Raw genomic sequence first — 19,059 nt, forward strand, 5'->3', positions numbered from 1 at the left:
AGGCCCAGTGGATGACCAGGAGGTGGGACAGTTGAGGATACTGGTGCCCCAAAGAGGGAAGCCCAAGGCTCCAAACCTGCAGAGAGTTGGACTTGGGCATGTGGAATCTGAGCAGATAGTGGGAAATGTGTGGGTGGGGAGGCCTCCAGCAGAGATGGGGCCACGCAGAGGAAATGCCAGGCATGTCATCAGTGAGCAGACGGGACACTATCCCACCGCGTTCCCCTCACACTACCTGGAGGCCGACCACGTGATGCTGCAGACACTTAGTGTTACTATATGTATCTTAAAATGCAAACATGTATGCCACAGCACTTAGCAGTCACCCTCCAACAACTTAATTTGCTTTGCACTAAAATGCAGCATAAAATCTAAGTTAAAAAAAAAAAAAAAAAAGATTAGGAGGAAACAGAGCAGCACTTGTAATTTGAATAGAGGACTTCTCCAAATTTAAAAAAAAAAAGTGAAAAATTGAAATAATAAAATCAGCTGAAATAGTAAAAAAAAAAACACCATGTAAAATGAGACTATCCTTTTTATCAAATTTGACACAAATACATACCCTTCTTGTAATGCTATTTTTTTATGTAAACAATGGTGACTTTGACGCCATTGGTAACCTCCACCTACCATCCTGAAGATGAGTGTGGAAAAAGCCGAGATGGGGTGAGATTGGATGGTTCCCAATTAGAAATAGGTTTCCCTCTGCACCTTGCTTCACGTGGAAGTTCAGTCTCAAACGATGCTCTTTCTGAAAGAGAAAGAAGCTAGGACATAGTTTCCATATCTGTCTGACCCATCTCAGTTCTCCGCCCACCAGCACCCTTTCTCTCTGCTTCCCAGCCTTAGTAGCTGAACACCAGTGGAAGAGTTCACACACTCAGAGAAAAAACCCCAGGCTCGGCTTCTGCAGCATATTTCTTTGCAGTAACTGCTGCGCAGCGTCAGAGGGTATCTGTAAACAGTGCTGCCCTTAGGCCTGACCAGGAGGCCCCTGCTCGCCCTCCCCCAGTAGTGTGCTTCCACGTGGGGCCCTGGGGCCCTGGGCCTGCAGGGGCCTCTTCCTGGACTGCACCCTCAGGTTCATATCTGTGTGCCCCAAGCCCCTCAAGTGTGGGACGGAGCTGGGGTAGGGAGAGGAGGGCAGGGGTTCAGCTTGCCCCCCTCACCGTGTTTCAGGGCAGAGCCCAAGGGATCCAGGAATCCTGAACTCAAACCTGGCGTTGCACGTTATGAAGGTGTGTTTATCAAAGTGGAGGGCAGAACATAAATCGTTCTAGCCTAATTTTTAACTGTGTAGTATTTAGACATGGTCTGGGAGCATCATTTGCACTCTTCCCCGGGGCCCCACAGATGTCAGGAACAGGCCTGAATATAAGCACAAAGGTGACCGTCATGTGGCTGCAGGCACCTGCTTCTTGAGACTTTTCAGCTGTATTTCCACCCCGCTCTGGTTTTGCTTCTCTGTCCTTGGTTTTTGTTTGTTCTTCGAGTTCATTTATTTGATTTAGATTCGTGCCTCCCAGCCTGCCACCGCCCTCATTTTTTATTTTTGTTTATTTTTCTTTAATCCCCATCACTCCTTTAGGCTCCCACCTCCACCAGTGCCACTATTTCCTTAGCCAATCCCGAGGTCTCCATACTAAACTACCAATCTGCACTCTACCAGCCCTCAGCGGCGTCCATGGCTGCGGTGGCCCAGCGGAGCATGCCCCTGCAGACGGGAACAGCCCAGATCTGTGCCCGGCCCGACCCCTTCCAGCAAGCTCTCATCGTGTGCCCGCCCGGCTTCCAAGGTAAGCCTCCGCCCGGGCCACCTCCGGCGCTGAGGCTGCGGGGTCCCGCCACGCCTACCTCCCGGCCTAAAGCCCTCTTTGGTTCTTCCTGTGGCTCTGGCATCGCTGAACCTGAGGCCCATGTCCTGCTGGGGCTGCCTGGAAACAGTGGGACTTTGTTCTTCTCACCACCTGCCAGTGATGTTTGTCCCTGGCCGGCTGTCTGTGAATATGCACATTGTTGGGCTCCCATTGTTATGCTGGTATCAGCGCTTGGGCCCTCACATGAAATACCCTCTGTGTGGCTTATCTATGGGAAAGTGCCAGTCCCTGACTGCCAGCAGGGCCCCGGTTCTCATGAGGAATAGAAATCTGTCGGAAAAGTACCTCCCAGGCCACCTCCAGTGATTCCTGGGCTGTGCACCCCAACACTCCTCCTGGAGCCTCTAAGAAGCTAGGGTTGACCAAGTACTTAAAAGCTCGAGAATTTGTTTTTGCAAGCCCCGTGGGGTAAACAGGGTTGGCTGCGCAGTTTCAGAGTCAGTGCCCCCAATGGATTCCTCCGTGTGTCGTCCCCCCCCTCCCCCCCGGGACTGGACATACACGGACACGTCTTCCTGTCGGAAGCACGTGTTTCCGTCTCGTGACTTGTCAGCATAACCGTTCCACTTTACGGACTCCTTAATTTCACCTTCTAGTCTTTGAACACATTCAAGGTTGTTTGTTTTATAATTTAAGTTAGAAACTCAAAGGGAGACTTCCTAAAGCCCAGGCAGTACCTGGAGGGGACCGGTGCACAGGGGAGGGGGGAGCGGTCTCCATCCAGCTCGTTCCCATCACTCACCCCTCTCCCTTGCCCGCTGTCTGGAGCAGGGTTGCAGGCCTCTCCCTCGAAGCATGCTGGCTACTCTGTGCGAATGGAAAATGCTGTTCCCATCGTCACTCAAGCCCCAGGAGCTCAGCCTCTTCAGATCCAGCCAGGTCTGCTTGCCCAGGTAATTCTGTCTTTATTATTCCTGGTATTGCCATCATGCCCGTTAATGTTTTTCACAAAAAGAGATGTATCTCCGCTAATTCCCTCCCTGACAGTGAGGTGCTTCAAGTCGTTAGAATAGCGCAGTAATATTCTGGACAATCCCCAAGTGAATTACCTTCCTAAGTGCCTAGCTTACAATTCCAAGAAGAAATTTAGACACAGGGAGAGTCTGGGGAGACTATTATTATTATTGTATCTTTGTAATGCAAATTAATATAGGAGCCCTAGGTTTTAATCCTAATTCTACTAATAACTCTCTGTGACCTAAGGCAAGTCTGTGAACATTCCTTTGCCCCAAATTTCTTTCTTATAAAATAGAAATTATTTTTTAGAGCCAAGAAAAAGCCTTGGAGATGATTCCTTTATTTTATAGTTGAAAAATCAGGGTTGCAGAAGCTGTGAGCTGGAGCCTTCCTTATCTGCTCACAATAGGTGCTCTGATGGCAGAGTAAGATCATGGAGGTGAAAGTGATGAAAAATGTGTAAAGTGTTGTGGAAATTTAAGGCAACACAGCGATACAATGATAACCGTATCGACACGAACTTGAATAACAGATGCATCATCATTATGCGAGGTTCTTTACAGTATGTTTGATTGAATCCCCACAGCACAGTAGGGTATTTGTCACCTTTTAACAAAAAGGGAAAATGAGCCACCATCGCTGGCACAAAGTCACACAGCAATTAGGTGACAGGACCAGGACACAAGCCCAAGAAGCATGACAACAGCCTCTGTATTTTAACCCCATGCTATCCTGCTTCTGTGTAATCGTTTCTGTTGTTGGTGCCAAGGACAGCTTGACCTCAATGTTGTTGCTTTAGAGTCACCTTTATTTTTAAACAAGGTAGGTTCCCTAGGAGATTTGTTAATAAATCTGTGTGTGTATAAAATGGAACACCATGCAGCCGTTAAAAAGCACGTGGTAGACCAGTGCGTCTTCACATGCAGAGGTTTCCAAGAAATTCCAACCCTGTCCAGTGTCATGTTGGGTCTTGTTGGTTGCTCGCTTTTTTTCTCTTTCTCTCAGCTTGTCATTAATCCCTATCAATAGTTTGTCACAGTGGAGCTCTCTCCTAGATATGCTAAAATGGCCCCTTCACAGGACAAAAATAAGCTAACTTATAAAAATGAGTATGGTAACTATAAGAAAAAGCAGTAATTAAACATTTTAACGAGTGCCTTCATTTTCTCTGGGTAAATGTCTAGGTTTCCAAACACTATCAGTTACTTTAAATATATCCAGAAAATTGGCATTGTTCTCTTTATCTAAACATTTAAACCTTTTCAAGGATTTTATCAGTGAAAGTTTAGAGGAGTCTTTCTGATGCACTCCTCATGTTAGTTTCGTTTGCTTTGCCCTGTTCCTCCCCGCCTCCCAGCAGTGTCCCGTGGCCTGCAAAAGGGAACAGTCTCCCTGGGGCACCCTGAGGATGTGCGTGGGAGGGAAGGGCGGAATCACACGCTCTCATTCCAGGGACGCGAGAGTGATCTCTGTGGATTGCCTTGGCAGCAGTGCTGTTTTGATAGTGCCTAGCAGCTGCTGTCACCTCTGTCCTCCCAAGCCCCTAATCAGAGCTACCATCTTGGCCACCATCGTGAATGAGTAGGTGAAGGTGGAGAGATGGGAAATACAGTTCCTGATTGAGATGGAACTGAATGTACCCTCCCGCGGCAGCCTCCGAAACCGGCTTTCACTAGCGAGGCCAGAGCAGAAACTCAGAGCCCCCAACACGTGGGGATGTCTGCTTTCCTGACCCTTGTAGACTCTGCCCTTCCAGGAAGAAGTTTTTTACATTCTTCTAGCCAATCAAAGGCCATGTCTCCACTTCCCCACCTATCACTGGGTCTAGCATAGTAAGTGCTTGGCTCATGCCGATTGATCGTGAGATTGGGATTAACAAATGTGGTGACTGCAAACATCCTTCGCTCTGCAGCAGGCCTGGCCAAGCGGGACCCAGCAGATCCTGCTTCCCCCGGCGTGGCAGCAGCTGACAGGAGTAGCCACCCACACGTCAGTGCAGCATGCAACTGTGATCCCCGAGACCATGGCGGGCACCCAGCAGTTGGCCGACTGGAGGTAAGCAGGAGAGCTGGCGTGTCTGGCATGGGAGGCAGGTCCAATGTTGACCCAGAGAGCTGCTGGCCTGGCCTGTACCTGAATTCCTGGCTTGCAGAAAACTTTTTAAATTCAAAAGCATATTATGTGGAACATGACTACAGTGTAAGGAGATGTAATTTTTAAATAAGTGTACCAGGAAACAAGAAAACCAGCTTCATTACTTTCTGGTCAGTTGTCACTTTCAACCCAAAATTCAGTCACATCATTTAATCACCAGTGGAATTCACCGGACTTGGCTCCGGATGATTTTTGTTTCTGAGAGTTAAATTCCACTCCCAAAAAACCAAAGATTTGTCACCAGTGAAAGAAAGCAGGAGAGAGTCCCCTGAGGTTCCTAAACAGTTCTAGAAAGTCTTCTCAGGGTATCTTGAGACATGAACACACTGGAGTCTTCTCAACTCTCCCAGGGGAAGGCTTGACAGACAGGACTTATTTCACATGGTAGATGCTGCTGAGTGTGGCTCTTCAGTTAATAGTTACAACTTAAAGTCTGTTTCCACAGACCCCAGGGGCATCCGGCTGACAGCCACCAGCAGGTCATACCCCCTTATCTGTTTCCAGAACCTGCCCCACCCCACTTGCTGACTTCCTCACCCACATGTTGCTCTGTTGTTTTATGGCCACTTTCCACTTTTCCTTGTACCTTTCACCCACCCTATCCCAGGACCACCACAGTGCAGAGCCAAATGGCAGCCCCTCTCAAGTTGTCCTCAGCTTCCCATTCCCCATGAGAGATAGTTTGGGCTGTTTCTCATTCAGCCCAAACATTGGGGCAGGTCATACCCCTCACCCTCTGACAGGCTCCGTACCAGCCATGTGGCCTCCCCCCCCTTCCCCCCCAGTTCTTTTTCTGACCTAAAAGACTATTGTGAATGAAGAGCTCTCGGTAAAACATGTGGAGCTAGAGATATAAACCCCTAGTCAAGCCTCAACTGCAGCTTCCTCTGTCCTTCCATTTAATTTTCTGACTAGTGAAGACAGGACATAGGCTCTTTCCCACAGACCCACTCACTTATCTCTGACTGCACCCCCCCTCCAAGAGCACCCCCACCCTTTGGAAGCACTTTCAAACCAGGTAAAACCGGGTTCAGTTCTGGCTCTGCATGACCTGGGCATGTTACTTAACCTCTGTGAGCCTCAGTTTCTTCCTCAGTAGAGTGGGGATAACAGTCCTCACAGGATTGTTGGGAGGCTAAAATGAAGATAAAAGACAAAGCGCTTGACCTGTATTTAATACGTACCATACCAGCGCCTGACACATGGCAGGCAGTAAATAAATCGATTGTCCCTCCCCATTGGCCTCCGTTCATGCTCAGCGGGACCACTTTCCCTCTCCGGCTCATCAGGAACAGCAACCAAATGGAAAGCTGTTGGACCAATTGTTTTTTCTTCACCCCGTTTTCTCCTAAAAGACCACACATACACTGTACTCTTTTCCCCCCCTTTGTCTAACAGCATTATAGCTCATTTCATTCCAGCAGTACTCACGTACTCACTGATTCATGCATATGTTCTTATTCTTTGTCCCTCCTCTTGCCTGATTATGGCAGAAAACACTGAAGGCCTGCACACTTCTTTCTCCATTCCCTGCGTAGACCAGAGAACATCCAGGATCATGGCTAATAAAAGACAAGTACCAGTGCTAGACCTGTATCAAAGGAAAAAGAGAGCCATGTCTGTAGAAGAAATAGCAACAACAAAATAAAGAAGCTATAGCATCAGTTTCTAAAAATCCATGTACTTGTCCAAAAGATGTTATCACATCTCGACAAAGGTGTCCCCTCCTTTTTTCCCTACTCATTTCCCCCAAGTGGCAAAGGTACATTTTACAATATTTTAAAAATTCAAATGCATTCTCCTACAGCGTTTTAAATTTTTTTATGTATTAAGTGGGCTTTTATGGGCAGGCCTCTGAATTACCGTTTTTAATATTTCTGTGGAAAAACCAGCCTTAGAGCTCCATACAACCCAAATCACAAGAGCTTTGGAAACATAAGCCATTTTCAGGATAACGGCGCCAGTGTTACTATCAACATGCCTGACTATTATGAACCTTGACTTAATACCAAGCTCTATATATGTCTAGGCAACCTTCAGTTCATCTAACTGTTCATTGGGCAAGCGTGTAATTAATTAATCAGCTGCTACGCGCCTGAGCACCCAGAGGCCACTGAGAGAATTCAACAGCATGTCAACACTCCTGACATCAAAAGCCAGTGGCTGCCAGTCTTCAGTGTCTGTCTGTCACATGAGCTGCCCTGTCCTTGCTTGTAAACTGGTATTACTACCATACCCCGCCTGCCTCACAGGGTGGGATCCCCCGCCGAAGGCACTTTGTAAACCCTGTAAAAGTTATTAGGAATCTGCTCCCCCGGAACTTAAGGGGCCCCCTTGAAACGCCCTCTTTCTTACCAACAAATCGTGCCCCTCCCTGCCACCCCGTCAGAACAGCCCTGGACCTGGGACCCTTACCTGCCGGGCCCACCCGGCGGGGCTCCTCTCTTCAGTAACCCCCACACGCTAGTGACTTAACCAATTTGGGGGGTTCGTTTGGCTTTTACCTTGGGGAGGAACCTTCCTCTGCGTTTATGAAACCGACACCGCGCCTCGTTTTCCCGCCTCGCTTTCAGGAACACGCACGCCCACGGCAGCCACTACAACCCCATCATGCAGCAGCCCGCGCTCCTCACTGGCCACGTGACTCTCCCGGCGGCCCAGCCTTTAAATGTGGGCGTGGCCCACGTGATGCGGCAGCAGCCAACCAGCACCACCTCCTCCCGGAAGAGCAAGCAGCACCAGTCCTCGGCCAGGTAGGTGGGAGTCCTGCTGGTGGGAAACATCGCGAGAGCGGGAGTTAAAAGGTAGCGTCGGGGAGCATCGATCAGCCTGTGTCCCGGGAGCCGGCCCGGGCCGGGGCGTGGCCCGCGGGCCGCAGTGAGCACGCGGAGGCGCTGGGATTTGAGGGGGTGCTCGCTCCCGGGGCTGTGCGGGTGTCGGCCCTGCCTCTTGATCGATGTTCAGTGCCAGGGCCTTGAGCGATTCTGTCCCCTTTCACCCCTGAAGTTGCACTGTGGAAACCATAATCGCTTTTCTTTAAAATGTACTTTTTTTTTTTGAAACCTAAGGTCAGAAATTTAACTTATTTAACTGCTTAAGTGTAAGCAATAACTTGGTTAATCCTGGACATTAACCAGCAGGACAATAACCTTGCCCGTTCCCTTTAAATCCAGCCTCATGGCTGAACTCTTCCAAGTCAGGATGGACAGAAGGCCCATGCTCTGCGATCCCACTTTTATGGCATTTGCAAAAGGCAAAACTACGGAGCCGGAGATCAGCTCTGGAGCTGCCAGGGGCTAGGGCAGGAGAGGAGGGGACTGGCAGGGAAGGATCAGGAGGGGGCTTTTCCCCCGGACGAAAGGTCTCATTGAACACTTCGAAAAGGCAACTTTTACAGTAAGTACACCTCAATAAACCTGGCTTTAAAAAAGAATAGAGATTTCCAAACAAAAAAAACAAAAAAAAATTGAAATCAGGATTGTGCAGCTGCAGAATTGCCCTCCAGCTCTCTCTGGCGGCCCTGACGTGGCTTATTTGGGATAGGTTACTCAAGAGAAGTCCAGGGTGTAAAATGTCTCCAAAGTTTGGTTTCCTGGTTCCTCATGTAGCCAGGCGCCAGAAATAAGGCCTGGCTTTTTACATTCTCATTCAGAAACCAATCCAAGAGCTGGCTGCCTCAGCTTGTCATCTTTCAAGATTTCTTTATTTGGGTGTTGCTGTCAACTCAGGGAAATTCATCTCAGATCAGTGGCGGCCATCCAGAATGCTTTTGTTGGGCAGCCCTGTGACAAGATACCCCTTTCATTGTTAGATCAGGCGGCAGGCACGGCCACCGTCTCAGTCCTCACGCACTGTCATGCCCAGCCAGTGGGCAGTCCCACAGAATTCTGGTCTCACCCAGAGCTGACGTCAGCATCATGGACGCAAGAACCCTTTGCCTCCCAAACTTGACAAGTCCTCCCCTGCTGCCTGGTTACCACCCAGCTGGTGTTATGAGACTCGTAGCTAGTGCATTTCAAGATCAGTATCATTATAGTGAAAGTTTTACGTATTTGCGTATTTTTAAGACCAGTGCTTTGGCAAAATAGCCTGAAAGACCAGACTGTTCTCCCTTGTTGGGTGGTGCAGCGACACATACTTTTCTTTAACAATGCCAAGTGGAGGTATTTTAACTACTGAAATAGTAAAAGCATAATCTCAAAATTGTAACATATTACCAATAACAAATATGGTAAGTACAAACAATGGAACCATTTTATCAGTAAAACATATTATTACCAGCCCCCAAAAAGGAGCAAGCATCATATCTGATACCAACTAAACAGAAAATTAAATAGATCTACCTTTACAGAATTTTCATGTTACTGCCACCCCTTTCAGCTGGAAAGTGCTTGAATCTCTAAGGAAATACCAGTCTTCATTTTCATTATAGGTTGTCTTTGGTCTCAAGAGTTGATGGGGAGAGTGGAAAAAGTAAGGTATTTTTTTCCCTAAAAGTTACCAGAAACTTCATTGGCTAATTTGATAAGGAATTTCAAGGAAATCGACATCAAAATTAAAAGGTCCTGCCCAGCCGGGCATGGCTCAGCAGTTCAGCATTTACCTAGGATCCAGGAGACCAAGGTTCGATTCCCAGTCAGGGCACATGCCCGGGTTGCGGGCTCAATCTCAAATAAGGGTTTTGCAGGAGGCAGCTGATCAATGACAACTTTCTCATCATTGATGTTTCTACCTCTCCCTTCCTCTCTGAAATCAATAAAGATATATATTTAAAAGTAAAAGATTAAAAGGTCCCTTTTTAAGCACACCTTTTCCTCTTGCACTTTTCGCAATTTTTCATTGCAATTGAAACAGACTAGTAAGCTTCTTATGAGGCTCAGTGTCTAAATCCAGAAGAACCTTTTTTAAAAAAATAAGAATAATAGGCCCTGGCCAGGTAGCTGAGTTGGCATCATCCCTATACAGCAAGGTTGCAGGTTCAGTCCCCAGTCAGGGCACATACAAGAATGAACCAATGAATGCATCAGTAAGTGGAACGACAAATTAATGTTTCTCTCTCTCCCTTCCTCTCTCTAAAAGATCAATTTTTAAAAAAATTATACACACACAGATACTTTCGTGGTCGTGTCCGTTTCGCAGAGGAAGGACAGAGAGCTAACCACCAACATTAGATCTTTTAGATCCAGAAACTCCTAAGAAATGAGTGCTTTAGTTTATTAAATGATAAACCGGCTATTAGCAGAAACCAAAGCTCTGTGTCAAATTCCATTTCTTCCACCTCTCTCCCGAACAAGACCTAAGTACATTTGGGAGGATGATAGGATGGAGCTCAGGAAGTCAGGCCTTGACCCTGAAGACAGGGCTGTGTTGGGGCAGGCACCCCTAAAGACTGGGCATTACATGGGAGTCCACAAGACCAGCCCAGTCCTTGGGCACAATCCCTCGCATCTTTAGAGCCCTGACTGTCCCCTTTGTCCTGCTGGGAGCAGCCGGAGCCCTGAGAAGGCCAGGCTGCTGTCCCGTCTATGTAGCAACTACCTGAAAGCACTCCAGAGGTAGCCGCTTCTGCAGTTACACATGAAGTCAGTGCCCTGGCCTCTTTTTTTTTTTTTTTTAATATGTTTTTATTGATTTCAAAGAGAGGAAGGGAGAGGGAGAGATACAGAAACATCAGTGATGAGAGTCATTGATCAGCTGCTTCCTGCAAGCCCCCTGCTGGGGATGAGCCACAACCTGGGCCTGGGCCCTGACTGGGAATTGAATCGTGACCTCCAGGTTCATGGGTCAATGTTTAACCACTGAGCCACACTGGCCAGGCCGGCCTCTGACTTTTCTATGGAGATGTCGCAGACCTGGGGTTTCTAGGCAGTTTGCTCCTTGGAAGGTGCTGCTGGGCTGACCTTCCTTCATGAGTGTGTGTGGCTTTGTCGTTACAGAAATGTCTCCACCTGTGAGGTGTCCTCCTCTCAGGCCATCAGCTCCCCTCAGCGGTCCAAGCGCGTCAAGGAGAACACGCCGCCCCGCTGCGCCCTGGTGCACAGCAGCCCGGCCTGCAGCTCCTCCGTCACGTGTGGCTGGGGCGACGGGGCCTCCAGCACAACCAGGGAAAGGCAGCGGCAGACCATTGTCATTCCCGACACCCCCAGCCCCACGGTCAGCGTCATCACCATCAGCAGCGACACGGACGAAGAGGAGGAACAGAAGCACGCGCCCACCAGGTGAGACCTCGTCCCTCGTCGCCTCCAGGCTCCCAGAAAGGGCCGCAGGGTGTGCTGTGTGGTGCCAGCTCACACACAGAGGCAGCTATCTGTGGACCTGGGCCGCTTTCCATCATGAAGCATAACGATCCCTCTCTCCCGGCCCCAAATTGTGGTTTCGCAGTGTCCTAGAGTCCTAAAGCGATTTCAGGGGACTAACAGACTTTCCATAATTGCTTTAAAACCAAAATAATTTTGAATCACTTGGATCGTAAAAGATAGTTATAGGCCCTATACGTTTGGGAGACTTGACCATAAAAATCAGACACAATGCCAGTGTATCTCAACCCCCCATAAGTTTACGAAGCTCTGCCTCAGGCTATTGAATTTATTCCCTGTCAGAATATTTCTCCAGTATCACCCTGGCTCTCTCAGAATTTGAAATAATTGTTCAGTTAATCAGAAATTTCCCTGTGTCTGATTAACCCAATCTTTCAAGCTGACAGTTGGTTCTTCACCCAGAGAGCACTACTGTTTATTCCAAGTAGAGAAAACTCATTTTACGTTTCATGTGCTACCTGAGAAGAGGAAAGGAATATTTAATACGGTATTTGCATGACTATTAACTCTGGCGCCAGAGTCTCCTTTCCTGCCCTTTCCAGCCAGACTTGAGCAGAGCGTGGCTTGTGCTTGGGCTGCCTGATGAGCCGCTGGAACTTGTCTCTCCCGAACAGTCAGTCCCCTGGCCCTCTGCACCCCAGCGGCCTCAGAACCTTGTAGATCCCAAAGACTCATGACCCCAGCCTGCTGGGCCCTCACATGAGGACTGAGGGCCAGGGAAGGGAGACCAGCTACCTAGCCCAGCGCTGCCAGTTGGCACACATCCCACAACTGGATGTGAAGCTTAACATCTGCATATAGGCCTGAATATTTAATTCGTGCTTGGATGCAATGCCAGTAATTAGTCGTGACAAATCCTTTTGATTAGGCAATAAATTCCCACACTTGAAATTGTTGTGAAATGTACAGATAAGTGATGGAAATGGTCTCGATATGGCTGTTCCTGTACGGCATCCCCTTCCCACCTCTGTAGTGAACTCGGTGGTGGCTTCCTCATGGTAGGGCTAGTGTATGTCTCATTCGGCCGCCCTCTTTTTCTGTTTAGTGGCTCAGCCTGATGGTCATTGTGTCTCAGGGAAGGTAATGCAGGACTTCTGGCCCTAGCATCCGGCCAGGGGGCCGGAGGGCCCACTGGGTCGGGGACACCGGGCACTGTGCTTCACTCTCCTCCTGCCTATTCCAGGACTGCCTCAGTTTCCTTTTTGAGAAGAGCCCTGAGCTAAGAGTACTCTGTCCTCCCCAGTGCCTTGTGTCCCCCAGCCCAGGAATATGATGGGCTCAGGTGGTCCCTTTACAAAGAGAAAGGTTCTTCCCAGCCCCGGGCTGGCCCCCAGCCTGGACCTGCCTGTCCACACATTTGCAGCATTGGGCATAACACAGGCCTTTTGCACCGCCCCTTGGCACAACTGGAAAAAAGCAGAAGCAATTGAAAAGTCTGACAACTGACGCGATTGGAATGTCATTTTTGAAGTATGAGATCTGGGTTACACAGACTCTGGACACATGTGCTCAGGAGAGAAGTGAATAGCATGTCTGAGGAACAGGGCATGAGAGCGCCGTCTCTCCATCGATCAGAGCTGCCAGGGTTGAGAGCGCTGAGCAGAGCCAAAGCACAGCCTGCTCCTGAGCCGCCCTGAGGGCCCAGGAAAACACAGAACTCAGGTGCTGATGGCATGTGAGGACCGTGAGGTAAATGGCTCAAGACTTAGAAGAGGGCAGGGAAGCAGCCGATGTGCAGGAACAACCACCAACAGTGACAATGGGCCACTGAGTCCCAGAGTGTCATAAAATGCAGGAGACCACGCACCTGCCTGCCCAGGATAATGAAATGTACCAGAGACACCCTGGCCAGTGTGGCTCAGTTGGTTGAGCGTTGTCGCATGCACCAAAACGTCACCAGTTCTGTTCCCAGTCAGGGCACATGCCTAGTTTGCAGGCCTTGATCCCCAGTAGGGGGCGTGCAGGAGGCAGCTGATGGGTGTTTCTCTTTCCCTCTCCCTCTTTCTCTAAAATCAATAAAAATATATTTTTTTAAAAAGAAAAGAAATGTGCCAGAGACATACACAAATAGGGGAGCTGCAGAGTGAGACCAGAGAGTCCTCATGAAGGGTTCAGCTGCTGCGGTTGTGACAGGAGGCTTACAGAATGAAATGATAGTGTTTTCTGGAAAGATCAAATGACTATTGCCTTAAAAAAAGGTTACAGCACCCAAGAAGACAGGAAAATGTGTTTGAGTCTGAGTAGGATAAAACAGAAACCGGTAGCTATTTTATTTATAGAGAAGGGACTGTGTAATATGAGCGCATTGTTGTGACATTTTGGAAAAAGAGAAAAATGGGGGAATGTGACTTTTCATTCTTAGAAATCAGAATATCGTAAAATTTAACACAGTAAATATTTACTAGCCCCAGCAGCGCAGATACTGTGCTAGGAACTGCGGGTGTTGCATAAATGAACGTGGACAGTCGCCATCCTCAGGTTTGCAGGGTGATAAGCGAGATGAGACCCAAACAAATCATTATGATACAAAGTAGAGCATCACTCCCGTAAAAACTAGCAGAGGACTGGGGATGCAAAGGGAAATCGATTGAGGAAATGGAGGGGGGGGCAGGCAAACCGGGAGGAATGAGAGTGCACATTCCAGCGAGGGAGGTTGTGGGGGCAGGGCGTCCGAGGTGGGACAGGCACAGGAGCATGCAGGGCCCCTGATCACAGAGAAAGGGGGGGCCAGGAAGGAAGGGATTGCAGAAGGGAAAGGGGGACTCGAGAGTCTCCCTTTGGACCGGGTGGTCAGCTTATGGTCAGCTTTGTCAGGAGATTCTGAGCAGCTCCCAGGAAAGCATCAGCCCTTACCCCAAGTGCAGCCCAGTGGGGAGCCGCTCAGCCACTCTCTGCTGGAAGCTTCTCTGGCCCATCAGTGTTCAATTTGAGCAGGGGGGGCTTCCCTGCTTGCCTCTAATCCTCTTGATCTCAAACCTGACTTCTCCTGCACCCTACGCACCTGAATTCCCATCTGTGAGTTCCTGACCTTGTCTCCTATCTGCTGCTCACCCAAGTCTAGCAGGTGCGAGTCCCGGGGCTGGCCTTTAACTCTGCGCGAAATGCCAATCACTCCCCTGTGTCTCAGCCTCGGCACAGCTAGAGTCAGGCTCACGGGGACAGTGAGCTCAGGATCAGATGGCAACGCCTCCACCACCGAAGTGTCTTTTAGAGCCAAAATGGGACAAATAACGGTAAACCTACATTTTTAGACTTAATTACAAGTGTCACTAAATCTCTAGGACCACTCTGCCTAGAATTTTGAGAGGAATGCCAAGTCACAGTTATTATCCTGGCCCCCAGTAGATGGCACTGTCAGCTGCCAGAGCAGATGAATGGTCAGCAGGTCCCACTTGTAAGGAGGACCCAGAGCACGGGGCAGGCTGGGAGCGAGTGAGTCATAGCCCCTCAGTCGTAGCATTCACCAGGCGTTTCCACCTGCACTGCCTCCTGCGTCATTTGATGGGAAACACAAGATCTATATTTCTAACGCCATTTCACAGATGAGGGAAATGAGGCCCAGGAGAGGTACGTGACTTGTCCAAATTGATAAAAGTTCTAAGTAGCAGAATTGACAGTCCTGATTACTGGCAAAAATAACTGACTTCTCTTTAGTCATTAATTCAACAAATAAAAATTCTGTCCTGCCCCTTCCTCTGACCACCACCATGCCAGCACACATTTGCACCCACTGTGTGCAGGGCCCCAGGCCAGGGCTTTAGGGAGTCCCAGCTGGGTCCCAGGCATCTGTCAGTGCTGGGGTTCTACCAGCGAGAAGGGCAGAAGTCAGCTCTTCTAATTCTTTGAGAACATTTTAAAATGTGAGGAGGCCTGAAAACTCTTTGAGAAAAAGACCCAGTCGCCCCCTCTTTCTAAATGAGTTGCTGTGGTCATGGCTAGAGAATTGGCCTAATTACAGAAGACAACTACACAGGTCTTCTTCTGGGTCCCCCAGGATTAAGTAGTAGAAGCAGTCATGTCCTAAGTATTTACAAATGACTTTCATTAGAGGAGCGTTTGACTGTCTGCACCTGCTGAATAAGCCATCCTTCCTCCCTTGAAATCTCTTTAGACAAAGTTTGTAGGTGTGCGTCTTATTGTTCAGAACCTTCTGCTAACCTTGGCTTGTGCTGAAACTGTCTTTTGAGGCCATGAGGTCATATCATAGAACTTTTGGTCGTAAGGGTAATTTCTGAAGCGTGCGACCAAAGTGGCCCACTGCAGCTAGTCAGCTACAGCTCGTCTGTGCTCTCTCTGTTACTCATTCATTCTACCACCTGGGTATTTCTTTTTTTTTTTCTTTTTTTAATATATCTTTATTGATTTCAGAGAGAGGAAAGGAGAAGGGTAGAGAGATAGAAACATCAATGACGAGAGTGTCATTGATCAGCTGCCTCCTGCACGCCCCCAACTGGGGATCAAGCCCGCAACCGGGCATGTGCCCTGACCGGGAATTGAACCTCTGTCTCCCAGATCCTAGGCCGACACTCAAAGGCTGAGCCACGCCCAGCCGGGCAAAGGGCTGCATTTTGAAGAGACTCTGCACCGAGCTGTCCCCAGCAGTGTGTCCTAACTCTTCAGCACATCGCAAAGCCATTAGTGAGGTTCTCTGGTTTCCTCATTGCCATCCACAGGGCGAGGGGGGGGGCGGTTATATACCACAGGGCAGAGGAAGGAGGAGGGGAAGGGGGGTGGATACCACAGGGCAGAGTGTGCCCGGTGAAAGGACCTTTGCAATAGGTGGAGGAAAGAGCATGTGTTTCTGGGTGTGTGCTGGGGTGAGGACACCTGGTTCCCTCCAGGCCCTCTTTCTGATTTCTTAGAAGGTAGTCATTTAAAAAAAATGACTTTAATGGTGATGTGTATGTATGTGTGTGTGTGCATACACACGTGCACATAGATGGAAATGTGTGGGTCATATAATCTGAATGGAATGTGTACATCAAATTTAAAATGTAGGTTTTTTTGGTTCTCACTAATCACTTTAAGTTGGGAGTTAATACACCTGAAGGAGCACATTGGCCTAGAGGCGTTGGCTCCTGGTCCCTCCCTTCACGTGAAGGGCTGGTTAAAAGCAATCAGCACGTACTTCTAGCTGGATGGAGGGGAAGTGTGAACAGTGCAGTGAGCAGTGCACACCCTGGTGCAGGGTGAGGCCAGCAGCTCTCATCGCCATCAGCTGGGTCAGCTGTGAGTGTGACCAGCCCCACTGTAGGAAAGACCACTGCCATGGCATCCCCCCTGGAGGGACCGGAGGAGGTCAGTTAGTTACCTCTTCAGGGCTTGGGGGGCGGGGGGTAGAGGAGCTAGTGTAGCATAGTCATTAAGAGGGAGGGCAGGCTCTGGACGACTCAGTCACAAAAAACTAATAACCTGATTTAAAAATAGGCTAAGGACTTGAATAGACATTTCTTAAAAGAATATATATAAGTGGCCAACAAATAACTCTGAAAAAATTTTCAGCATCACTGATGATCAGGGAAATGCAAATCAGAACCACAATGAGCTCTATCACCTCGCACCTGTCAGGATAGTTATGATCAAGAAAACAAAAGATAATGTTGACGGGGGGTGGAGAAATTGGGACCCTTGCACACATTGGTTGTGGGAGTGTAAATTGGTGCAGCCACTATGGGAAACAGTATTGAGGTTCCTCGGGAAATTAAAAATAGAACTACCATATGATCCAGCAATCCCACGCCTGAGTACTTATCCAAAAGATTGAAATCAGGGCCTCAAAGAGACCGCACTCCCACGTTCACTGCAGCATCAGGCACAGTACCCAAGATGTGGAAACACCTGAAATGTCCCTCACATGAATGGATAGAGAAAATGTCGCATGTGCATACAGTGGAATACTATTCAGCCTTAAAAAGAAGAAGATGCTGCAATATGCAAAACTCCCTCACATGAGGTATCTAAAATAGTCAATGCATGGAATCGAGGAGTAGGATCTCGGTGGCCAGGGCCGTGGGTAGGGAAGTGTCACTAATCAATGGGCATAAATTTCAGTTGGGCAGGATGAGTCATTTCTAGTGACCTGCACAACATTCACCTGTAGTCACAGAACTGACTTATACTCTTAAAATGTTAGTAAGAGGGTAGATCTCATATTAAATATTCTTATCACTATAAAATTTAAAAAATAAAGCCAAGACCATGCTTAGTCACCAAAAAAGCAGAGAGAGAGTGCTGGCTCTTGGTTCAAACCTGATTCTGCCCCTAACTAGCTGTGTGACCTTGAGCAAGCAGGTGACCTAAGCTCTCCACACCTGAAGCTCATCGTTCTTACAACCAGAGTGTGACACTCTTTCCCGCAGCCTTGCTGTGAGCATGAGAGGAGGTGACACATGTAAAGCGCTTTGAACCGCAGTTGTGCACCCAGTAAATGTCGCCTGTGGTTTGTAACCAATGTCGTCGTGACGGGAGTGTTTTTCACGTGTGGCATTGACTGTGGAATCAGAGGAGTGAAATAAGCCGTGGAAGGTTTATGGGTGGAGATGAGTTTCAACCAGGGCCTTGAAGGATGGGATTGGCCGAGGCTGGCAAATAGAAATCAGAAACACATTCCAGAGAGCGCCCTGCAGGGAGGGGCCGCGGGCTTGTATCTGCTCCTGCCGCAGTGTTTTCTCCACTGGGGCCGAGTTCTTTACTTCCTCTCTCCTTATTTCTCTTCATCATTTTAAAATGATGGAAATCATCTATTGCCAAGACAACACAATGCAATCCTGAACTCTGACGGCTTTGTTCTTTGTTCAGAAGTAATGTTCTGTTGAGGCCATTAAGCAAACATTTCTCATCCTATTCCTCCCTCTCTCTCTCTCTCTGTCATTTCCATTAACTAATTCATAATGGGATTGATTAGCGATCAGTAATAATTAGACACTGTAGTGGAATGAATCCCAGTAGAGTCGATACGTACGGGCCTAAAGAATCCATAGTAATAATGTCAAATGTGTGCTTGCTTTCAAAGCGACTCATTTAGCAGCTTCCCATTTGTTCTCTAATCTGCATGTGTAATCAGGTTGAGCACAGAGATTTCCAACAAGAGATCAAACACAGAGCTATCCAATTAACTCACCTTTTCCAGGCCTGTCTCACATAGATCCAAAAAGGCGAGTAAGCCAGCATTAGACTGTGTTGTGCCTGTTTGCTCATTAGACGGGACCTCCAGCTCCGATAAGAGGGACGGGGCCCATGAAGAGTGGACAGAGGCTTTAGCCACACTCCGTGATGGATATCAAGGCCCAGACAGCCAGGGCGCGTCAGCCTCTTTGGTAGGAGAGCTCACTACCTGTTGGGTTTCCATAAGGAGGTGGCCCTAACTGCTCACAGGTTGTCTAGACCAAGCCGTCAGCCGTTGTAAGACTTTCCAGAAAGCCATCCCGAGACAGGAAGCTCACTGACTCATGACGTGGCCCCTTGTGTGTGTGCAGATAGTGGCAGCTCTCAGAAAATTCTCACTCGTGTTGAGCTGAAGCTTCTCCACAATTTCCAAATTCGAGTGAAGAATTCGAAATATGTCCAATTTGAATTTTATTACAGCTTGCCCAGAATTAGTGTTGTGTGTGCATGTGGTCTTTTTAATCTGAGCGTTTTCTAAACTACTCAGAACCAAAGGGAGGTACGGTCAGCAGGAATTGGCCGGGGCTGGGGCTGGGGCTGGGTCTACGTGTAAGCGACTTATTTCCTCACCAAGTCCCGTGTTAAGTTTA

The 19,059-nt window shown here is 48.5% G+C and overlaps 1 protein-coding gene across 2 annotated transcripts in view; it reads left to right on the forward strand.

Annotated features, from left to right (window-relative positions):
• Positions 1-19,059, forward strand: part of HIPK2 (homeodomain interacting protein kinase 2) — a 150,819-nt gene that overhangs the window by 123,446 nt on the left and 8,314 nt on the right. The window contains exons 8-12 of one of the 2 annotated variants that reach the window (XM_081146527.1): positions 1,670-1,796; positions 2,649-2,770; positions 4,747-4,889; positions 7,562-7,741; positions 10,925-11,206. In XM_081146527.1, coding sequence (XP_081002653.1) covers positions 1,670-1,796; positions 2,649-2,770; positions 4,747-4,889; positions 7,562-7,741; positions 10,925-11,206 — 854 coding nt within the window. Of the gene's footprint in view, positions 1-1,588; positions 1,797-2,648; positions 2,771-4,746; positions 4,890-7,561; positions 7,742-10,924; positions 11,207-19,059 lie in introns of both variants that reach the window. The other variant, XM_081146526.1, reaches the window with a different exon arrangement.

The sequence above is a fragment of the Miniopterus schreibersii genome (genome assembly GCF_964146895.1).
Source record: "Miniopterus schreibersii genome assembly, chromosome: 9".
Classification (NCBI taxonomy): Eukaryota; Metazoa; Chordata; class Mammalia; order Chiroptera; family Miniopteridae; genus Miniopterus; species Miniopterus schreibersii.